Source organism: Leptonychotes weddellii, chromosome 10 (assembly GCF_054177405.1).
Source record: "Leptonychotes weddellii isolate Sample4059 chromosome 10, ASM5417740v2, whole genome shotgun sequence".
NCBI classification, from domain to species: Eukaryota; Metazoa; Chordata; class Mammalia; order Carnivora; family Phocidae; genus Leptonychotes; species Leptonychotes weddellii.
Window position 1 is genome coordinate 76,522,865 of NC_138378.1, and position 19,688 is coordinate 76,542,552.

General features: G+C 49.6%; 2 protein-coding genes across 6 annotated transcripts in view; one reads left to right on the forward strand and one right to left on the reverse strand.

Annotated features, from left to right (window-relative positions):
• Positions 1–2,094: 2,094 nt before the first annotated feature.
• On the forward strand, positions 2,095–11,113 carry NAGK (N-acetylglucosamine kinase). Of its 5 annotated transcripts, XM_031036379.2 has the most exons (11): positions 2,101–2,426; positions 2,729–2,782; positions 3,987–4,071; positions 4,226–4,324; positions 5,114–5,255; positions 6,029–6,139; positions 6,801–6,913; positions 8,578–8,665; positions 9,586–9,683; positions 10,146–10,224; positions 10,848–11,113. In XM_031036379.2, the coding sequence occupies exons 1-11, from the start codon at positions 2,398–2,400 to the stop codon at positions 11,036–11,038; spliced, it is 1,089 nt and encodes a 362-aa protein (XP_030892239.1). In that variant the 5' UTR covers positions 2,101–2,397; the 3' UTR covers positions 11,039–11,113. The 5 variants fall into 5 exon arrangements, with proteins under 5 accessions (XP_030892246.1, XP_030892239.1, XP_006728072.1 ...); XM_006728009.3 differs by lacking the exon at positions 2,729–2,782 and having other exon boundaries at positions 2,103–2,426; XM_031036386.2 differs by lacking the exons at positions 8,578–8,665; positions 9,586–9,683 and having other exon boundaries at positions 2,095–2,426.
• Positions 11,114–14,697: 3,584 nt separating this feature from the next.
• Positions 14,698–19,688, reverse strand: part of PAIP2B (poly(A) binding protein interacting protein 2B) — a 31,117-nt gene continuing 26,126 nt past the window's right edge. Inside the window, exon 4 of the mRNA XM_006728008.3 lies at positions 14,698–19,417. Within this exon, the coding sequence (XP_006728071.1) occupies positions 19,361–19,417 (57 nt within the window). The 3' untranslated portion in view covers positions 14,698–19,360. The remainder of the gene's footprint in view (positions 19,418–19,688) is intronic.

Here is a 19,688-nt window from a genome sequence, read left to right on the forward strand (position 1 = left end):
AAGGTGAAGAGGTATAGCAACATATGGAATTCTCCCCTTTTTGGTAACTGTGCCTGGTTTTAAGTAGCTCATTGGTCAGTTAGGGCCTACGGTCAGCCTGTCTGTATTCAGCCAAGTGGTCGCTATGGGCCCTTTCTTCATACCATTGCTCAAGCCCGTTTGCCTAAAAGCAGCCTGTACAGTTACAGATTTAAAATTTTCTTAAATGATAGGGAATTGGTCAGTGGTTACCTCTAATGAACCTTGGGAAGCAGTTCAAGTTGTGCTTATGATTTCTAGAGGCCTAAGCGGCAAATAACCCAGGTCAAGTTAGTCTTGCAAAAGAAGCTAAATTAAGCCTTGTGTGTATGACTAGACTGATTTTGTCCATTCAGGGAGTTTTCAAGGCTGCTCTGTTACCTTATTTTGCAATCCTGTATTTTACAATCTCAAGTGTGCTAGCCACATTTCAAGTGTTCAGTAGTCCCATGTGGCTACTGCGCTGGACAGCACACGGTCTTTAGTAACGTAAGTAAAAATTAGTTACAATCTGTGTAGTACTTTAAGGTTTCCAAAATTCTTATGATATTTAAATCTTGTGTTAGTCTGGGTAGGTGGACGTTTATCGTTTCCATTTTGTAGATGAGAAGCAGCCACAGCAGCGACTGTGTATAATTCACCCAAGGTCCTCGGCTAGTAAAGCTAGTAAATGGTGCACTCAGTCCTTGTCTTTGAATCTGGGCACTTTCTCTTTTGCTTCCTTTTCTAAACAAGCAGTACAAAGGGAACCTATCATACATACAGGTCCCAGGGCTCACTGCCCTAGTGTGCAAAAAGGCACAGTCCTTTCAAAATCCACCTACAATCGTCTCTCTAAAAATCCTGCCCAGTTTAAGCCCACCAGAATCTATGAGTTCCATTATTCTAAAAACGTGTGTTGGATTAAGCACCTTCCAGCTCAGATGTTTTGCAGATGTAAATGACACAGGTGGGCATTAAAAAAAAAAAATCCTGCCTCTCTCTCTGATATTTTCTATGACTGTAGTGATTTACTTTTCACCTACTCTTGAGGGTTACATTGTAGTGTTTCAGCGTCCCAAATAAGTAAGTCATGTGATAATAACTCCTCTCTTCCAGTCTAAAAGAGCACATATATGCCAAAGGTTCACACCAAAACATAACCAGACCCAACTGGCTATCAGGGAAAGAAGCTACTAGTGCAGGGTGTCTCTAAAATAAGACAGAAGGTACCTCCAGGGACGGGGAGCGGGCAGAGCAGGGACCAGGCCAGTTTGAGAACTGCCCTGTGAAGGACTCGTCCCTAAGGCTGAAGTTCCTGAAGAGATGCCAAGGGCAGCTGACCTCACTCCTGGCCTGACAAGCTGCCCCACCGTGGGCCCGGAACAGCCTGGAGCAACCCACGGAGGCTCACAGGAGCCCCCGCCTGGCTCCGGACCCTGGCTAGTATTTACCCCCCTTCTCGCTCCCTTTCCCTTTTCCCAATCCCATGGAAGTAAGCAGAGTGGGAATGGTGGCTGGAGGGCAACAAAAGGTTTCTAGTCTATGTCCCCGCGGATACCCCGCACAAAGAATTGAATTGAGCGGGTGCTAAAAGCTGACCGCCCCTTCTCTGGTTGCAAGGACAGCCTCCAGGGCTTTTCTCCTTTCCCTGCCCAATTCTAGTTACTGCTGATTACCCATATTCGGCACAAGTGCAGCGCGAAGTCTGCGTGGTGTTTGTGTACACAGAAGTATGACTTTTGCTATGGCCAGGCAGCTGCTGGGTTGGGCAGTCTAATTTTTTTAAAAGATTTTATTTGACAGAGCACAAGCAGGAGAAGCGGGAGGGAGAGGGAGAAGCTAGCTCCCCACCGAGCAAGGAACCCGGGGAGCATGACCTGAGGCGAAGGCAGACGCTTAACCTATGGAGCCGCCCAGGCGGCCGGCACAGCCTCATTTTTAAGGTGCCCCCCCAATACCCTTGCACCGGACTGCCCGGGGCCGCCTCTCCGCGCCGGTCACCCTCAGTCTACGTGGCTCATAAGCAGTGCGCACGCGGGGGGCGGAGCTGTCAGCCACTTCCGGGCGCTGGGGGGTGTGGCAGGGCAGGAAATTGTCCAGTGGGTGGGAGCCGACACCCATTTCTGGCTGCTCCGCTTGGGCTCCGGTATCCATCTCCGGAGGAAGGGTCCAGGAGGTGGATAAGCGTCCGGCCGGAGTCCGCAGGAGCCGCTGAGGACCGCGCTCGCCCAGCCCGGGAGTCTCGCCCAGCCCGGGCCTGGGGCTAGCGGCGCCCCGCCCCGCGCACACGCTGTCGCGAGTCAGCTGGACGGCGCGGGCGTTCACGTGACCGGGGGGCGGTGCCGAGCGGGCGGGAGAAAAGGAAACTGCGGGATCTGCGGCGGCGGCAGCACGGCCATGGCCGCACTGTACGGGGGTGTGGAGGGGTGAGTGTGGCTCAGCGGAGGGAACCAGGGAGGGGCGGCTTGGAAGCGGCAGGAGGGCGAAAGGAAGGAAGCCTATGGCCAGGCTGGCCGGCTGGTGACCTCCCACCTTAGGGGCCGGCCACTTTGGGCTTCTGAGCTGCAGGGTCTTGCGGAGGAGGGGTGTGTGCACGCGCGGCAGTGCCCTAGCGCTTGCGGGGACTCTGCGTGTGCACGGCCACACCCGGGGCGGGGGGTCTTTTATGTTTCACGGCGGAACCACACCCCTCTCTCCCACGAACGACCCACTCCACCTTCCCCGGTAGATCAAGAAGCTCCTCTTCCTCATTCCGGATCCCGGAGAGAGTTCAGCTGAACAGGTGTCGGGTGTGAAGTTGCTGGACTCGGGGTGGGGAGTGGGAGTGTGGTGGAAGCCGGGGACAAAGACCTTTGCCAGAGAGGATCTGGTAGCTAGAATAGCTGCCAAAGTGCTAGCCTGTCCTGATGCCTGGACACCCCCGTTCTTGTCAGCATTCCAGATCGAACCCTCTGTCATTCTCTGTCACATCTGGCCATAAGAGAGGGTGGCTTTTGTCACAGCCCAGGCACTTACTTTTGAATCTGAGATTGGGATTACTTGTGTGCCGCGCTGACTCACAGACCCCCATGTCTTTTTTCTTTTGTTAAGGTTGATCTCCCCCGTCCTGTGTCTATTGCACTTTTTAAAAATCAGTACAGGAGCTTGCGCTCATCCCTGTTATATTCATGTGTAAGATAGGACCTATTTTTCTAGGTTGTCAAGAGATGCTTACGGACATTGAATCTGTTGCCTCGTGCATTAACTACCCCTTGAAACTTCTTGTCATCTTTGAGTTTGATCAGCAGGTCTTTAGTGTTCTCTTTTGATATTCCCAAGAGTTCTGATCAATGAAGAAACATACATCACACACCACAGACCTCCCTCCAAACTACCATTTCCCCCACTAATAAGCATTTCACCATTTGGTTGCTTAAGTAGGTATAAACTCTGTCTGCCCTCTGGTCAGTGTTTCTCCCAAGGGTGTCTTGAAGAGCTTGGTGGCTGGAACTGGATCTTGAAAGGCAGCCTTTAGCTATTGTGAAAGAAGCAGAGACATGTGCCACTCCCTTTAGTCACATTTACTGAGTGTTGGCCCGTGCCAGGCATGAGGATGGATAAAGGATCGGGAGCTTGTAGTGCAGTGAGAGGCAGACGGAAAAACAAACACTCTTACCAGAATCTTTCCGAGTTGTGGGGGCACTGATGTGGTTTAACTAATGGAGCTGTAGCGGTAGGCCATGCGTCAGGGGTTTCAAGGGCTAGGTGATAGAGAAGTAGGGTCTTTGCAAGGTACGTAGGACATCCCCGAGGGAAGCTGAGCAGTAGCAACATTTCAGTCCGGTAGCACATCAAACCAGACCGCAGAAGTGGGCTTGGGAATGGGAATTGGGTTTGCCAGAGCTGTCACCATGGCCCTGGGCTCTGCTTGTGACAAGGACTGCACAAGCTTAGCTGTCCCGGCAGGTTTGTCTGAGCAAGGCTGAGTGCCCCCTTGTGTTCTGTAGGGGAGGCTCACGGTCCAAGGTCCTTTTACTCTCAGAGGATGGGCAGATCCTGGCAGAAGCAGATGGACTCAGCACAAACCACTGGGTAAAGACCCCACTGAGGGACCAGTGGGTTTGGTTGTGGTTTTATTCTCTGTAACTCCCATTAAGATGGTGGCTGGGTCCGAGTATAGCAGCCTATTGGGGCAACACAGGTCATGCAAGCCTGTGTAACTCCTCCTTCCCTTGATTGGGGCCAGCTAATCGGGACAGACAAGTGTGTGGAGAGGATCAACGAGATGGTGAACAGGGCCAAACTGGAAGCAGGGGTGGATCCTCTGATCCCTCTACGAAGCTTGGTGAGTCTGGGGTAGAGCCTGGGAATTAAGGTGCAGAAACACAGCCATTTTGACTAGAGGAGTCTGATGACTGCAGAGTGAAAGGCCTTGGGGGCTTAGTCTCTGGTCTAGAAACATATATTCTCACCGATTCTAATGGCTTCAGTTGTCACCTACAAGCCACAAGGATGGGAAGAGCCCAGGGCTTTGGAGAGCCATTGAGACCCTGGTTTGAATCCCAGTTTTGTCACTCAACATCTGCGAGACCCTTAGCAGGCTACTTAACTCCTCTAAGCCTCTGTCTCATTTGGGAAATGCAAGTAACGGTAGCTACCTCAATTGTTGGGAAAGAATAATGATGTGGTACATCCCAAAGTGCGTAGCGTAGAGCCTGACCTATAAGCACTTGTTAAACGTCAGCTGTGAGTCTCCGCTCAGACGTTTCTCTCAAGCTGCTGTAGCTCCGACTACCCCTGGCCGTAGCCTCAGTGAGAGGTTCTGCAGGCACAGGGAAGCCCCCTGTATTCCACACCAAGCCCACCTCCTCCGCTTGCTCTTCTGCCTGACTTTTCCGTTGAGGGCACTGCTGACCCTCCCACCCTCCAAACCTGGCATTATTGAATCCCCTCTCTGGGTTCATTCCCAGACCAGGTTCTTCTCGCAGCCAGCAGCCTCCTGGTGGGTCATTGGGTGGCGCAGAAGGAGGACTGGGGCTGGATAAGCAGGCTATGCCCAGATGTGGAGGGAAGGGCTGGAGAAAGGAGCTGGGTCTGGGGCCCTGCCCACTCGCTCACATCCCACGCGGCCTAGGGCCTGTCCCTGAGCGGTGGGGTGCAGGAGGACGCACTGAGGATCCTGACGGAGTTGCTGAGGGACCGATTTCCCCACCTGAGTGAAAGCTACTTAATCACCACCGACGCCGCGGGCTCCATCGCCACAGCAACACAGGATGGTGAGGAGGAGGAGGGCGGGGTGAGGTTGAGAACTGGTTTTCTTGGGAAAGCCCCTTAGTTACAGCTGGCAGAACTTGTCTCGAAATATCTGGAAGGCAGCCTCCAGCATACCCCGCCCCCTTCTCCCTGCTCTTTTTATTGGCTTAAGTCCCTGCCAGAGCAAGGACCAGACAGGAGGTGCGAGGGCAGAACGGTATCTCGGTCAGACCTGAGCCTCCACTCCAGAGGCCATGCAGTGAGGAGGCTGCCTGGGAGAGCAGTTGAGGGCTAAGAAGAAGACGGGTAGAGCTCTGTGCTAGTGGAAAAGGCCTTCGTATCCTGAGATTGGCATTTGAATCTCCGCTCCTATTTTGTCAGCAGTACCGTCTTGGAGAAGTTATGGAACTCTTGAGTTTCAATTCTCTCCTCTATAAAATGGAGGCAGTCATAGTCACAAAGGTGGTTTAGGATGTTGAATGAGTATCACTGTGTGAACAGGGTCTGGCACAATCCCTGGCTCATAATAGGTACGCAGTAAGGCAGGTAGTCACTTAGGTGGGCAAGGAGGCAGGCTCGTGTTCCTCTTCGTCTCCCAGAGAAGGGCTCTGTGTAGATTGGAGCTTCTTTGAGACGCAGGCCCTCCACTTTCAGGCGGGAAACTAGCTGGGCTCAGTTTTCTCTACAAGACGGGGTGGTGATCCCGGGGCTGGTTTCTATCCTCTTTACTCAGTCAGAAGCTGTGTGCTCCGTGCAGGGCCTTGGCCACACTGAGCCTCCCGTGCCCTTTCCCCAGGTGGGATCGTGCTCATCTCTGGGACAGGTTCCAACTGCAGGCTCATCAACCCCGACGGCTCTGAGAGCGGCTGTGGCGGCTGGGGCCACATGATGGGGGACGAGGGCTCAGGTGAGTTCATGGCAGCTGGGCCTGGCTCTGAGGCTTAGGGCCCTGGACCCTTCCCTTCCTGCCGCTCCCCATCTTCCTCTCCGCTGCCCTTGGCCACCAACCCCTTGGGGCTCTCTGGGGACAGCTCCTGAAAAGTTGCTCTGCGTCCAGGATAATGGCTTAGAGAACACAGAGGTGCAGATGGCGGACTAGTGGCTGCCCTTGGTCTCTGCAGCAGTGATTCGGATCCAGCTTCAGACTCACGCCTCAGCGTAATAGTTGTTGCCCACCTGTGTTGACTTTTGGAGTCCTTGGGGAGGAATTAACACTGTGAAGGTTACGGCCGTAGATGCCAGTCTGCTAATAGGAAAGGGGTATAGAAACTCCTCCTGCATGACCTCTTTATAGGTAGCAGGTACACCTTTTCATAGGGGCCTTGGGGGCCAGCTCATGGCAGTGACCGCAGTGGTCTTTGTCACAGCTGACTGACCTTGTCTTTATTTGCAGGTAGGAGCTGGCGTGACCCAGCCTCACCTCTTGTCTCCCCCCTAGCTTTTCCTCTGTGGGTTGTCAGATACAGTCGAAATTGGGGCACCTAATTTGCTGTAATACCGAAGCTGGTCATTAACCTGTGAACTCAGGGAGACTACCCCATCTTCTTAGCCCCCTCTGCCCTCCACAGCCTACTGGATCGCACACCGAGCAGTGAAAACAGTGTTCGACTCTATCGACAACCTAGAGGCGGCTCCTCATGACATTGGCTACATCAAACAGGCGATGTTCAGCTACTTCCAGGTACTTCCCCTGCCTCTGGTAAACATGCCCACCTGGGATGGGGCAGTGGGATACTGAGCAGCAGTGAATGTAGGAGAAGAACTGGGTGAGCCGAAGGGAAGGCAGGGTGAATGTGGGTCAGAGCTGGAGGATGGAGAAGTTCCAGGTGAGGATAGGATTCATAGTGATGGGGGTGATACATACCAAGAGGATGTCAGGCGTGAGGAGTGGGCAGGCTGGGGACAGGTGGTTAGCTAGAATTCATTCTTGGGCAGCTAGGCCCTGCTGGGGGATGAAGGTAGATGCCATTTCAGGCTGGAGTGAGAAGTGCGGGGTGAGATCAGGAGGTGGTGTACTCAGAGACAGCAGGGGAAGGTTGAACAGGTGTGTCAGTGAGCTGCTTCTGGCCTGCATGGGTCAGGGAGGAGAGCCTGTGACAGAGGTGGGCACGGTGGGTGCCTGGGTGGCTCAGTTGGATAGATGTCTGCCTTTGGCTCAGGTCATGATCCCAGGGTTCTGGGATCGAGCCCCTGCATTGGGCTCCCTGCTCCGTGGGAAGCCTGCTTCTCTCTCTGCCCCTTTCCCCCACTCGTGCTCTCTCTCTCTCTCTCTCTGTCTGAAATAAATAAAATCTTTTAATTAAAAAAAATAAAAGAGGTGGGCAGGGAGAGTTCTTGGGGGAGGTATAACCTCCTACCCAGGGTTGTCCTCTGTCTGGGCCATGCTTATTTGTAGTGGACTAGGAAGCAGCTGTTTTTAGCTGAACCCGAGGTAAAAGGGGAGAGGAGAAGGAAGATAAGTCTATTCGATAGACCTCTCTGCATGGGAGCCACTGACATGAGCTGGGGACGGGCTCAAGGAAGGAGATTAGAGATGCTGGAAGGTAGGACCTGTATTTTCAAGGTTCGGGGATTAATTGATTACAGAGAAACTCTGGCCAGGGCCAAGGTGAGGAAGCGGGAGGGACCAGGAAGAGAAATCACTTTTGATAGCGGCTGCTGTGGAAGGTGCAGTTAAGCTACCTTGACCCAACAGATTGGTTCTAAACCCCGCTAGTAGGTCTGCCACACCCTCTTTTAGCCTTTAGTCATTCTCACAAAGTCACTACAAGGATTAAATGAGATCGTGTGTGGAACATGCTTACTGTATGGCTGTAGGTGCTCACATTGTAGCCCCCCTTCTCCCATTTTAGTGTGTACTCTGGGGAAGCGCCCATCCCTCAGTTCCTGCAGAGGCCGTTTGTTAGGGTGAGAGAAGGAACTTCTATGGTCAGAGGAGTTTGGGAGAAATGAATAGATTTCTGAAATAAATTTACACAGGGCCTTTAATTTGCTAGTTCACACTGTGACCCTGAGAGCCGCAATGTGCAGTAGTCCTTAGATTCTTTTTGCCAAAGAAATCTTTTCAGGAGCACCTCAGAGAACTGCAGAACGCACTTTGGTGCATATAGATCTGTGCTCTGTGCTGTGTGTATCCAAGCTAATTTGTAAGGAGTGATGGAATCCATGTGGGGAAAACGAAGAACTTCCCTCAAATGAGAAGTCTCAAATCCTTGTGTTCTCTAGAACTTAAAAAAACAAACATTATTCCAGCTTTTCAAACAGAGACATCAGGAAGATCAACTTGGGTGGGCAGACTGCACATTTTCCTTTGCTTCTGATGACTGTGCACTTTCTGTCTCTCAGGTGCCCGATCGGCTAGGAATCCTCACCCACCTGTATAGGGACTTTGATAAATGCCAGTTTGCTGGGTTTTGCCAGAAAATTGCAGAAGGTATGGTGGGGCGGGGGGGGAGGGCAGGGTTTTATTTGGTTTTGTTCCCCCAAAGACTTCCCTAATTGGGGGATGGAGTGGGGTTCATATGGGAACTGGAAGCTAATTTCCCTTTGACCAAGTGACTTCAGTTCTTTGTACCTTGGGACTGGTAGGCCTTGGGCAGGGGCCAGAAGGACATGTGAGTTGTATTGACAATTGCTTCCTATTATCTATGTTTCTCTTCTTGACAGTTGTCGTGGCTCGTGCAGGCTGTATGTCTGTTTCTGAGAAATTTCTGAAGCAATTGTCCTTTGGGCAAATCTGTAATTAAAAAAGATAAAAAAACAAACTAATGATACCCGAAGAGCTAGGAGATCATAGAGAGGTTCGGCGTGGTGGGTTGGGGGTCAGGAGAAGCTAAACCGTAGGGCTTGCTTGTCTGCACAGTGCTGTTTCTCCACTATAAGGTTCATACTCCCTTCGTTTGGAGGCCCCTCTTAGATCTTGCTGGACTGAGGCCCTTTCAGAGCAGAGCTAGGGAGGGGCGGACCGACAGCAGACTGTTGGTTGGGGGGTGGGGCAGGAGCACCCGCCAGCTGCTCAAGTAGGGTCCCCAGAGGTGGGAGACCTTCAGGAACAGACTCGGTCACCCCGTGTAAGCTGGAGTACAGACCAGATGCCACTGTGCTTCTCTAGTGGGGACGGCCGCTCTCCTGCGCCTGGAGTGAGCCACCTCGGCTCAGGACATCCCTCCTCAGCCGGGAGTACCTGGTGGGAGTGGGGCAGTAAGGATGAGAGACCGCTTTGGGGGCTTGAGGTGGGCATCCATTCCTAATTTGGACCTTTCCTAGCTATAGGTGCTCCTCCTGTTTCTACCCTGCAACAGAGGACAGGCAGCTCCCTAGGTACTCACCAACTACCCTCCCCCCACCCCGCAGGTGCCCAGCAGGGAGATGCCCTCTCCCGGTTTATCTTCAGGAAGGCTGGGGAGATGCTGGGCAGACACGTGGTGGCAGTGTTGCCTGAGATTGACCCGGTGAGTCGAGGTGGGAAAGGAAACCTGGATGCTGCTGGGCCAGATTTGGCTCTTTCCCGTCAGGGATGAGACTCTCCCATCAAACTCTGTAAAGGGGGCACAGTTTTAAATGAACTTAGGGTGTGAGAAAAACTCTGTATAAAGTCTCTAACACAGAAAAGTTCTTGGGTCCAGTGCCTTGCCTCTGTGGCTGGCCCGCAGCCTGTATTTATATAGAGTAAATTGCTTTAACATTGTACATGTTTCCATCCACTTCCTCCCTTCTCTTTCCTTCCTCTGTATTGTTGCTTCACCCTTTTTCCTTTCCGTTCTCTCCCTTGGCTTTATGATTCTCCCTTTTCTTCAATCTACCTTGGCTAGAGGGAGAGTAACAGGGATCGGGTGGGCTGGTCTTAAGAAAGTACCTACTTCAGCGCTGGAGAGGTTTGGTCGCCCCCAATGTCCACTTCTGCTCTCTGCCAGGTCTTGTTCCAGGGGAAGATGGGCCTCCCCATCCTGTGTGTGGGCTCTGTGTGGAAGAGCTGGGAGCTGCTGAGGGAAGGTGAGCCTGGGGTGGGCGGTGGAGGGGGGGTACCCGGGAAAGCTGCCTGCCCCGGGGAAGACTTGGGACCTGGGCCCTGAGGCCTAGACAGGCCACAGCCCTCTGCCTTCAGTCTGCCAGGGAACCCTTTTACTGTGTCTCACTCAGCTTCCTTGAACTCTTAAAAAGATATTCTTTTTCAAGAATTTATTAGCTATGCACCACTTCTTAAAAATTGGAGAAAGAACTCCGTTGAAATGAGAGCTTCTCACCTGCATGTGGTGACATCTCTAGTCAACACAGTTGCAGCCAGAAGGAGAAAAGGTGTCTTCTTTGCCCTTGCAGCGTTGGTTCAGGTAGCTGTGTGCTATCATTAGACATCCTAAAGTAGTTGGAGGGCCCCACTGCTTCCTTGGAGGTCCCGGCATTGGGTGCCCGGTGGCTGCAGGCTCCAGTACCCCACAGCCCTTTCTGGGCTCATGTCCCGGTGCCCTTCGTGTTAGGGAGTTGGCAGGACCTGCACAGGAATGCCTCAGGGCTTGGGCCTCTCCTTTCCCTCCCTGTCTTTGTCCCACCTTCTCCTGGTCTCGACCACAGGGTGCTGGTCTACTCTCACCTTCGCCCTCTGCCCTCTTTCCCTTCAGGTTTCCTTCTGGCGCTGACCCAGGGCCGAGAGCTGCAGGCCCAGAACTCCTTCTCCAGCTTCACCCTGATGAAGCTGCAACACTCCTCTGCCCTGGGTGGGGCCAGCCTTGGGGCCAGGCACATCGGGCACCTCCTCCCCATGGACTACTCTGCCAATGCCGTTGCCTTCTACTCCTACACCTTCTCCTAGGGGGCTGGCCCTGGCTCCACCCCTCCAAGCCCAGTGGACACTGGGTGCCGGAAAGGAGGCTTTTTTCCTTTTTTTTTTTTTTTTTTTAAAGAAAAACACATCTAAAAGAGAATAAATGCACTTTATCCACTCCCCAATTAGATCGTGTTACCAAGCACACTTGCTGTGTGGATCCTCAGTGCACCTGCCAGCAGGTATCCCAGAGAGCTCAGGAATGGCTGTAGTCTAGAATTTAAAGCCCCGTGCCCAGGTGCTTGGCCTGTGGTTTGCAATCTGCTCACCATACAGTTTGGCAGATAATTCATGTGTGCTATCCCTCCCCATGCCCCCCAACATTAGCATACTTAAATGCCGTGCTCTGCCAGGTAACTGTGATCTCAGTTTCTCCTGTCCAAGTGAGTAATGATTCCTACCCAGCCATTTGTGCTGGAACTAAGTGTTCTCTGTGGCCGTAACCTCAGACACTTAACACCCTCTCCTGATAGTCCCAGTAGGATTTAGGAGATGGTACCATTCTGGTCTGGGAGAACTACCTCACTGGATTTGGTACTTAGAGGTAAACAGCACATTTTGCAGTTTTTCCCCTATGAAAGAGTTCTTGAGAGGTTATGAAGATGGCTGAGATCTAAGAAGGCCAGTTAGACACAAGGTGGCCTACTTACTCCTCGTGACTTCTAGCCTGGCTCTGGTTATAATATGACATTTTGCATTTGTTGTGTGACACGAATGATGAACATCAGTGAAGAGCAAACATGATTCCTGTCCTCTGGATACTGTTAGTTTAATCAAGCCCAAAGCTTCCTGTTGGGCGGCGCATGGTGCTTGGTGAACTGAAGACAGATCTTGATCCCCAGTGGCTGTCTCTACGGGCGTTCAGAGTGAAAGCTGTTAGAAGGCATGGAACATGTGCGTCAGTCATTCGAGATCTTGTTTTCAACTAAGATTTTTGTCTTCCTCCTCCATGAGGTGTCTGATTCAGTAGGTCAAGGAAGAGGTGGGAATGTTCATTCCTACCAAATACCTTGGGTGATTTGTGCTGCAGAGGTCCAGGATCTGCACTTGAGAGAGCTCTACCCTATAGCTTTTGAGTGCTGATTAAGCCCTTGAAGAGGTCTTGGATACTTGTTTCTCAGGTCAAGTGACACTGCTTTCACAGTGTAGAACAGAGTGGCAGTGGCTCTCCTCCCATCACCCTAGCCCAACACAAGCCGGGGTTTTGAGCAATAAGAACTCAAGCCAAATTCCTTCTCAGGAGACAGGCAGCCATCTTCACATCTCCTGTGGTCTAAACCACTAGGAGCCAGCTTTCAGCAAGTCCCATACATCTGATAAAAAGCTTGCAAAGAGGAGAAAGAGAGGAGGTGTCTTTGCTATATCTTACAGTTCAAAGAACACTTACTAATGTGCAGGGAGCTTTGGAGTTGTGTATGTGTGTTTTTAAGATTGATTTATTTTAGCGCACGAGCGGGAGGGGCAGAGGGAGAGAGAATCTCAAGCGGACTTCATGCTGAGCTCAGGGCCCGATGTGGGGCTTGGTCTCATGACCCTGAGATCACAACCTGAGCCAAAACCAAGAGTTGGGCACCTAACACGACTGCGCCACCCAGGCACCCCTGGAGAAGTTTTTTTACATGCTCTTGGGACCAGGAACAAGCAGTATTTTGGGTTTAGAATCTAGACTCTCACTGGTGGAGAGTTTATATTCTTCAAGAATATGGCCATCTCTCTTCGTTAAACCATTGTCTAGGCTCTACTATTCCAGTGGGAGAGCCAAGTAAGGAGCACATCTTGACTGATTTTGTTAGTCTTAGTACATAAATATTGAATAAATGTTAGTTGAAAAAAATAAAGGCAATGGGCGTCTGGGTGACTCAGTTGGTTGAGAGTCCCAACTTGTGATTTCGGTTCGGGTCATGATCCCAGGGTTATGGGATTGAGAGCCCTGCATCCGGGCTTCACGCTCAGCTGGGAGTCAGCCTGGGATTCTCTCTCTCCCTCTGCCCCTCCCCCATATTGTATGCACGCTCTTTCTCTCTCATAATAAATCTTAAAAAAAAAAAGACAATATTAAAGTGTATACAAGGTCCAATGTGTTCCTAGATCCTTTAGCCAGAGATGTGACGAAGTGCCTTATTTTCCAGTTAGTAAGGCTCTGTTACCAGAGGTTGCAGGGCAGAAAGTCATAAGTCATTTTTGATGAGTTTCCCTCCCTTACATTTAAACTTGCAATCTCCTTCCTTAATAACAGGAGCGATTAATAGGATTCCATACTATCAAGGCCTTGGAGATGAGCCTGTAACAGCCTTGTGACAAGGCAAGAGCTTAGAACAAGAACTGGACTCAAATGAAGCCAGTGCTGCTTTAACCTACCTGTGCGATTTCATGACCGGCACAGCCTCCTCTGTCACGTTCATTCAGCAAACACTGAATGTCTTATGGCTGGCTGATGGGTGCTCTGAGGATTAAAAATGAGTACACCCTTACCCCTTGTACCAACTGAGAAGTTGTTAAGAATTTATGGAACTGCATGTTTACAGTATCTGCTTTTCTGTAATGTATTCTACTTCAAGTAAGTTTAATGAAATGTTTTAAATGAATGAATATAACATTCACATCTTCAAGGATGTGAATAGCTCAGGCCCTGTGTATACGTAACTATAGTATCTCAGGAAGCTATACACAGGCAAGTCTGCTCAGATCTTCCCACCCCCCCACCCCCACCCCAGTTTTAGGAAGGCAACAAAGAAATAACTGCACTCAAAACCCAGAGGCCATGGTCTGGTCCCATGATCTTTTGCCACATGATACAGCCCCTCGGAGAATCACTGGGAGGTTCAAGCTAGGTGTGAACTGAATAACTGTGAATTACCAAACACCCCCACAACAGAACGGACAATGTCTGCTTGTTAACCCACTAGCCCGGGTACCTAGAACAGACAGTGCTTGGTCCCTAGCAGGCTCTCAAACTTGAGTAGTTGAAAGGCAGATTCAGAACCTTTACTTGTTTTCTAGATCGGAGTCAGCTTTCCCCTGAGGCAGGAAGATAACAGCTATCCAATTTCCTTTTCAGTCCAAGGATTTCCTGTTACCACCTTTGTTCAAAGCTGTACACATTACTGTGCACATTACTGCCTCTATGTATTAAGCACCTTCCCTGTGCCAGGCAGTATTTTGAAATTAAATTCAGTCTAATTTTCACAGCAGTCCTAGGAGGGAGGTGTCGCGTCTTTATAAAGTGAGGCGCAGGCTGGAGGCACTGAAAGTGCTGGAGGTGGGATTCACTCAGGTCTGCGACTTCCAAATCCAATGCTTTTGCTCCTTTGTAACAGTATTTAGAATGGAAGATGATGCAGCTGAAACCATGGTCCATCTTAAGACAGAAATCTCACAAGGGGCACCTGGGTGGCCCAGTCGGTTAAGTGTCTCTTGCTTTTGGCTCAGGTCATGATCTCTGGGTTGTGAGATCAAGCCCTGTGTTGGGCTCTGCGCTCAGCAGGGAGTCTGCTTGAGATTCTCTCTCCCTCTCTCCCTCTGCCCCCCCCAAATAAATAAATCATTTTTTTTTATCTCTCACAAATACACACCACACATACATTCCCTGTACGATGATATATAATCACCCAGCCTTAGGAAAAACAGTACGACTGCCGGCAAGTAAATGCATTTTACTCTCGTTTTATTGAGATTTTTCCACAGCTGCCATTTGGTTTGTATAGCAAAATTTTTAAAAAGTAACTTTTTCCCCATTTTTGATATTTTTATGAAAATCATTTTCTTCGATTTTAAAGCCCTGCCCCTCCCCCAAAGACATATTAATAACTACCACATAATGTGTACTTAGAGGAGAGAAAAGGAACAAAAACAGCTCTTAAACACTTGTGAAACAGGGATCAAAGGTGAAAGTCAAGACGTAGGCCCGCTGGAGGTGCGAAGCTGCTGCGGGGCACCCATCTGCACTCTGCCATCCACACCAGCGAACGGGTAAGCCACGCACAGACCCCCAGGGGCTTCTCGTTCCTCAGGCTGCATTCCCTTTCTCCTCTCGACCTCCTCTGCTGGCTGTCGTTCTCTCCAGATCCATCCAACAAAGGCAGCACAATCTTTAATACACATTCAACTTTGTAACGCAGACAATACTGTATTCAAAGTTCGGCGATTCCCCTCCATCCAGTTCGGAAGGATAAAATATCCAACAGAGTACAGATGGTTTTGCTTTTGTGTCCACTCAAAACACATTCATTAAATTATCAGATGCTTCAAAAGTCCTGATGTGTAGACAGCACAAAAGTTCCTTATAAAAAAGTTGCAAAGTTATAAAAATTTCTGCAGCAGTTTAGGCTCCTCGTGTGGAGGTCCTGATGGCAAAGCTGGTTCTGATAAGCAGTTCACGTGCTACGCGCAGCAGCTTGCCCAGGAGTCCTGTGCTCCGAGGGTTCTATTTAGACCACAGGAGGCTGAAATCCAAGTTTACAAGATTCCCTGCTGACAAAATGTGGCATATCCATCAATGGAATACTACTGAGTGCTCTAAAAGAACAAACTACCAACACAAGTTAGGCCTCATGGATGAAACTCAAAAATATGCTAAGGGAAAAAGCTAGCTACAAGAGACCACAGTTTGTAGGATTCCATTGATATGATGCCCAGAAAAGGCAAATTTGTAGAGACAGAAAGATAAGTGGTTGCCCAGAGCTGGGAACAGGATTATCATGTAAATGGACATGAAGGATCTCATGGGGTGGGATGAAAAACATCTAAAACTGAGTATGGTTATGGCCTCACCATTCAGGAAACTTACTAAAATAACTGAAATGTACACTTGAAATGGGTGAATTTTATATGTAAAATATGCCTCAATAAAGTTGTTTTAAAAAAAAATCCCTGCATTAAACATTTCTGAAGGCTCAATCAATACGGCAGGATTATCACTTAGTGTCGAGTTACACAGGAAAACACTGTACTATTTTCTAGTAAATAGCTTAGAGTTTCCCAATGCCCACCAGAACTGGGTCAGTCCTCCTGTTTTCTCCACTCATTTCCCAAACGAATGCATCATGTCCTGGGAGAGGGGCTGGGATACACAGTCTTCCCCAGTAGGCGGCCATCCCCAAATCTTGGTCAAATTTGTGAGGTATGTGCTCGTCCCCATACCTAAACGTCACCTAAACCAAGAACCATTAATAACCTTGATGCTGGGACCCTTATCGAAGAACACCTGTCCTCTCTGATCACATCAGGATCGATTCTGGGGCACCTGATGTTTCTACACCGGGTCTGCAGCCGCACTAACACGAGAGGATTCAGTCCACGGTTTCCTTTAGCTCCTTCACACAACTTTCCTCTCTGACGTATAATTGCCAGAGTATTGTAATGACCTCTTTACTCCCTAGCCTCTCCAAAATCAAGACAAAACTGACACTAGGACAATACACAATCTAAAAAATCCTGCTTAGTAGTTTACTAAAAGCATTTTTTTAAAGCCATAGTTAGCATTATAACCTTAGAGACTCCAGCTGTTTTGACTTTGAAAACTAAAGGTGCTGCAAAAGTCCAGCCCCTGCCTTACAATCTGTTTTGGTTTGACCATACTCGACCCCAGCACCCCAGGAGTCTGCTGCCGCAGTCGGAACGCGCAGAGCCCCACAGCTGCAGGTGCTCAGGCCTGGGCGGTAGCTGTCAAGTTCTTTGCTGTCGTTCAAAGACCTGGAGAAACTGAAAAGGCATTTCCTTGACTTGTTTTTTTTTCTTGAAGAGCCAAGAGATAAAATAATTTTCACCTCGGAGTTTTAGAGTCCAACAATCACAAAACTCAGAAACCAGTCACGGATGAGCTCACACCGGGCCCAGCCAGAACTGGCACTCGCTGCAAACACACACTCCATCATTGCTCTACACATTCTCAAGCTTCCAGTTGCCGATGGAACAAGTTTAAACAGAGTTAGTGGCTCAAATTCAACGTCAAAATATCAACTTATAAATACCTGCCTCGCCGGTCAAGGTGCAGGCGGGCATGCGCCCAGATCGGTTCCTACGAGGAAAGGAAAGTGGGGAAAAGACGGAGAAAAGAGCTGGGCTATGGAGAGAAACTGCAGCACAAGCCGACTCGCTAAGAACAGGGTCGTGCTGCTAGCCGCTTCCTGCTCCGGGAGTCCGCAGACTCTCGTGTCTGAATGGGACTGGAAAGTCCAGCCCTCAGGTTCCACTGCTCATCTGGCAGGAAGCTCTCTTACTCCCGACCAAATCTGCCTTGTGAAACGGTGCTGAAGTCCGACATCCAAAACAGAACCCCACAGCAGACAGACAAGCCCTTTGCACTGCTCCCAACATCTCAGCCATCCTGGTCAGGACAGCAAGCTTCTTCAGAATGAAGAAACGGCTCCATCCGGATCCCTACAGGACTTTCCAGACTGGGAGCCACACTAGAATCCATTGTTTCTTTCTGAGGGAGAAGCCCACGCTCTAGAAAATGGCTCTTTCTGCAGTCTCAATATATTGCCGGCAGCCTTCAGGACTCTGAGCTTGGACAAGGTAATGGAGACTGAAGGAGGAAACGGAGCCCTGGGGCACACAGACCTCTCTTTTCCTGCACTTCCAAGGCCCTCTCCCTATTAGAGGCAACGACCCCAGTTGAAAGCTGAAGCTGCAATAAAGAGGGTTCTTTATTCACAGCCGTCCCTGGAAACGAGTTAAGTGTTCCATTCTCTTGAGGTAGAGGCTTTGGGCCTTTGGGTATTAATGTGCACGCCTGGCAATACAAGCTCCTTACGCTACTCTCCTGACACGTGACCCTAACGGGGAAGGCCATTCTTTAAATGATGCCATCCTATAGACTCAAATGAGGAAAAGATGTGGGTTCGTATTTTAAATCTGACATTAGCCTGTTGCTGTTCAGAAAGTCAACAAGGGGAGCACCTAAGAAAAGGGAGAAATTACTAAGCTTTCTAGACACTGGTCCTTTCCTTCCAACCTCTGTCCCATATCCACATACTGAATTTACACAGACTTTATTTCATTACGTGGCCTTTTCCTGATAGGCCTGTCACACAACACAGTAGCAGTCATACAGAAGCTGCTGTGTCCCCCTCAGGCCTCTGCAAGTCCTCATCCTAGGAGGACGGCCGGGACTACACACGTTCTCCTTTAGACCTGACTCTGCCACCTACATCTTTATCACACGAAGGCGCTTCTGGTGCCCAGTTTAATCCCTTATGAGTATCAACAAAAAAACCCCTGTGATTTATAGTCAGGAAAAACAAAAGGAATATACCCAAAGAGCCCAACCTAGAAAACTCGTAAAGCTGGGTATGTGGGAACAGCAAAATTTTATAATTGCTGAAACTATCCCGCTGGGTCACATGGTCACATGGGTCAAGCAAGACTCACTCTCCCAGGCTTTTTTTTTTTTAATTCTTTTGCATAAATCTGTAAGGTGGGGAGAAGCATCCAAATTGTGAGCTAAGCTTCTCGCTGGTGTCCTGAAAAATATGTTTATGTGGGAAAAATTATTGGGAATAATTTACTAAGGGAAGATACCAGGAGGACCAAGTCTTCATGGGGCTGGCAAAAAATTGCCAAAATACTCTTAAGACACAATTAACAGGATTCAAGGTTGACTGAGTGACCCAAATGACAATCACTGGCACAGTCCTCCCCTGCTGGTTTACAACCTTCATTAACCATCAGAAGAATTACCATAAACCAGTCCTGAAGTCTGTGTTTTCTTGAATGGGGTTCCAGGCAAGGACACGTGGGCTTGGCGGGCCATGGTAATCTGCTTCATCACAGGAAAGCCCCGGGGGGTCAGGGGAGCTGGGCTGTGAACCCTGATTTGCAACACCTCCTTCTTCCATTCGTCCCTCTTGTCATGCAGCTTAACAGACTCGATAAATAGTTCTCCAAGTGTTCACTGCCCTTGGTAAGTGCACAATAGGTTGAGAAGGGCATTCTTAAACACCCAGATTTTCTTGGTCAGCTTATTTTGTTTAAACACACACAGCAGAACATTCCTGATGAAGGGGAAAAAAGACTGCAATTTCCTTAACTCAAAAAACTAATAATAATAATAATAATAATAATAATAATAGGAAACTGCTCCAAACCAAAGTCAGTAGAACAAAAGAGAAATACTCAGAGACTCAGAGGCTTGTAGAGTAAGACTGAGCTCATTAGTTACTCCAGTCACAGTGTCAAGTTAAACCACTATCCCCCTTCCCCACTGTGCACCCCTAGCCCGCCCCACCCCCTTCTTCAGCTCCGCCTCTTTGTGCAGCACTGTCCCCAGGTGTGGGGACATACAGGTTCTCCTCAAAGCTTTCTGTCAGCTCAGTACTTCACTCCTGGAATAAATTCCTTGGCATCCGGGTTCAGATTACTTTTGCTCTGAAATAAGAACCAAGAGATAATAAATCCCACTTTAAAAGTTGTTTTCTCCCTGCTTCCACTATTACCAGTACCTTCCTCTCAGCCACCAAGAAGGAAAAAAGCTCCAGCTGCTATTGCTGGGCTGCTCTCAATGGCTCCTGACATACTAAGCCTTGGCCAACCTCATTTTCTCCTCCTGCTTTGGACTCCTGTTCTCTTCATGATGCTTTCATTAGAGACTTGCAAGTTTGACTGCAAAAATAATTTTTCAGTTCACTGAGTACCTTAA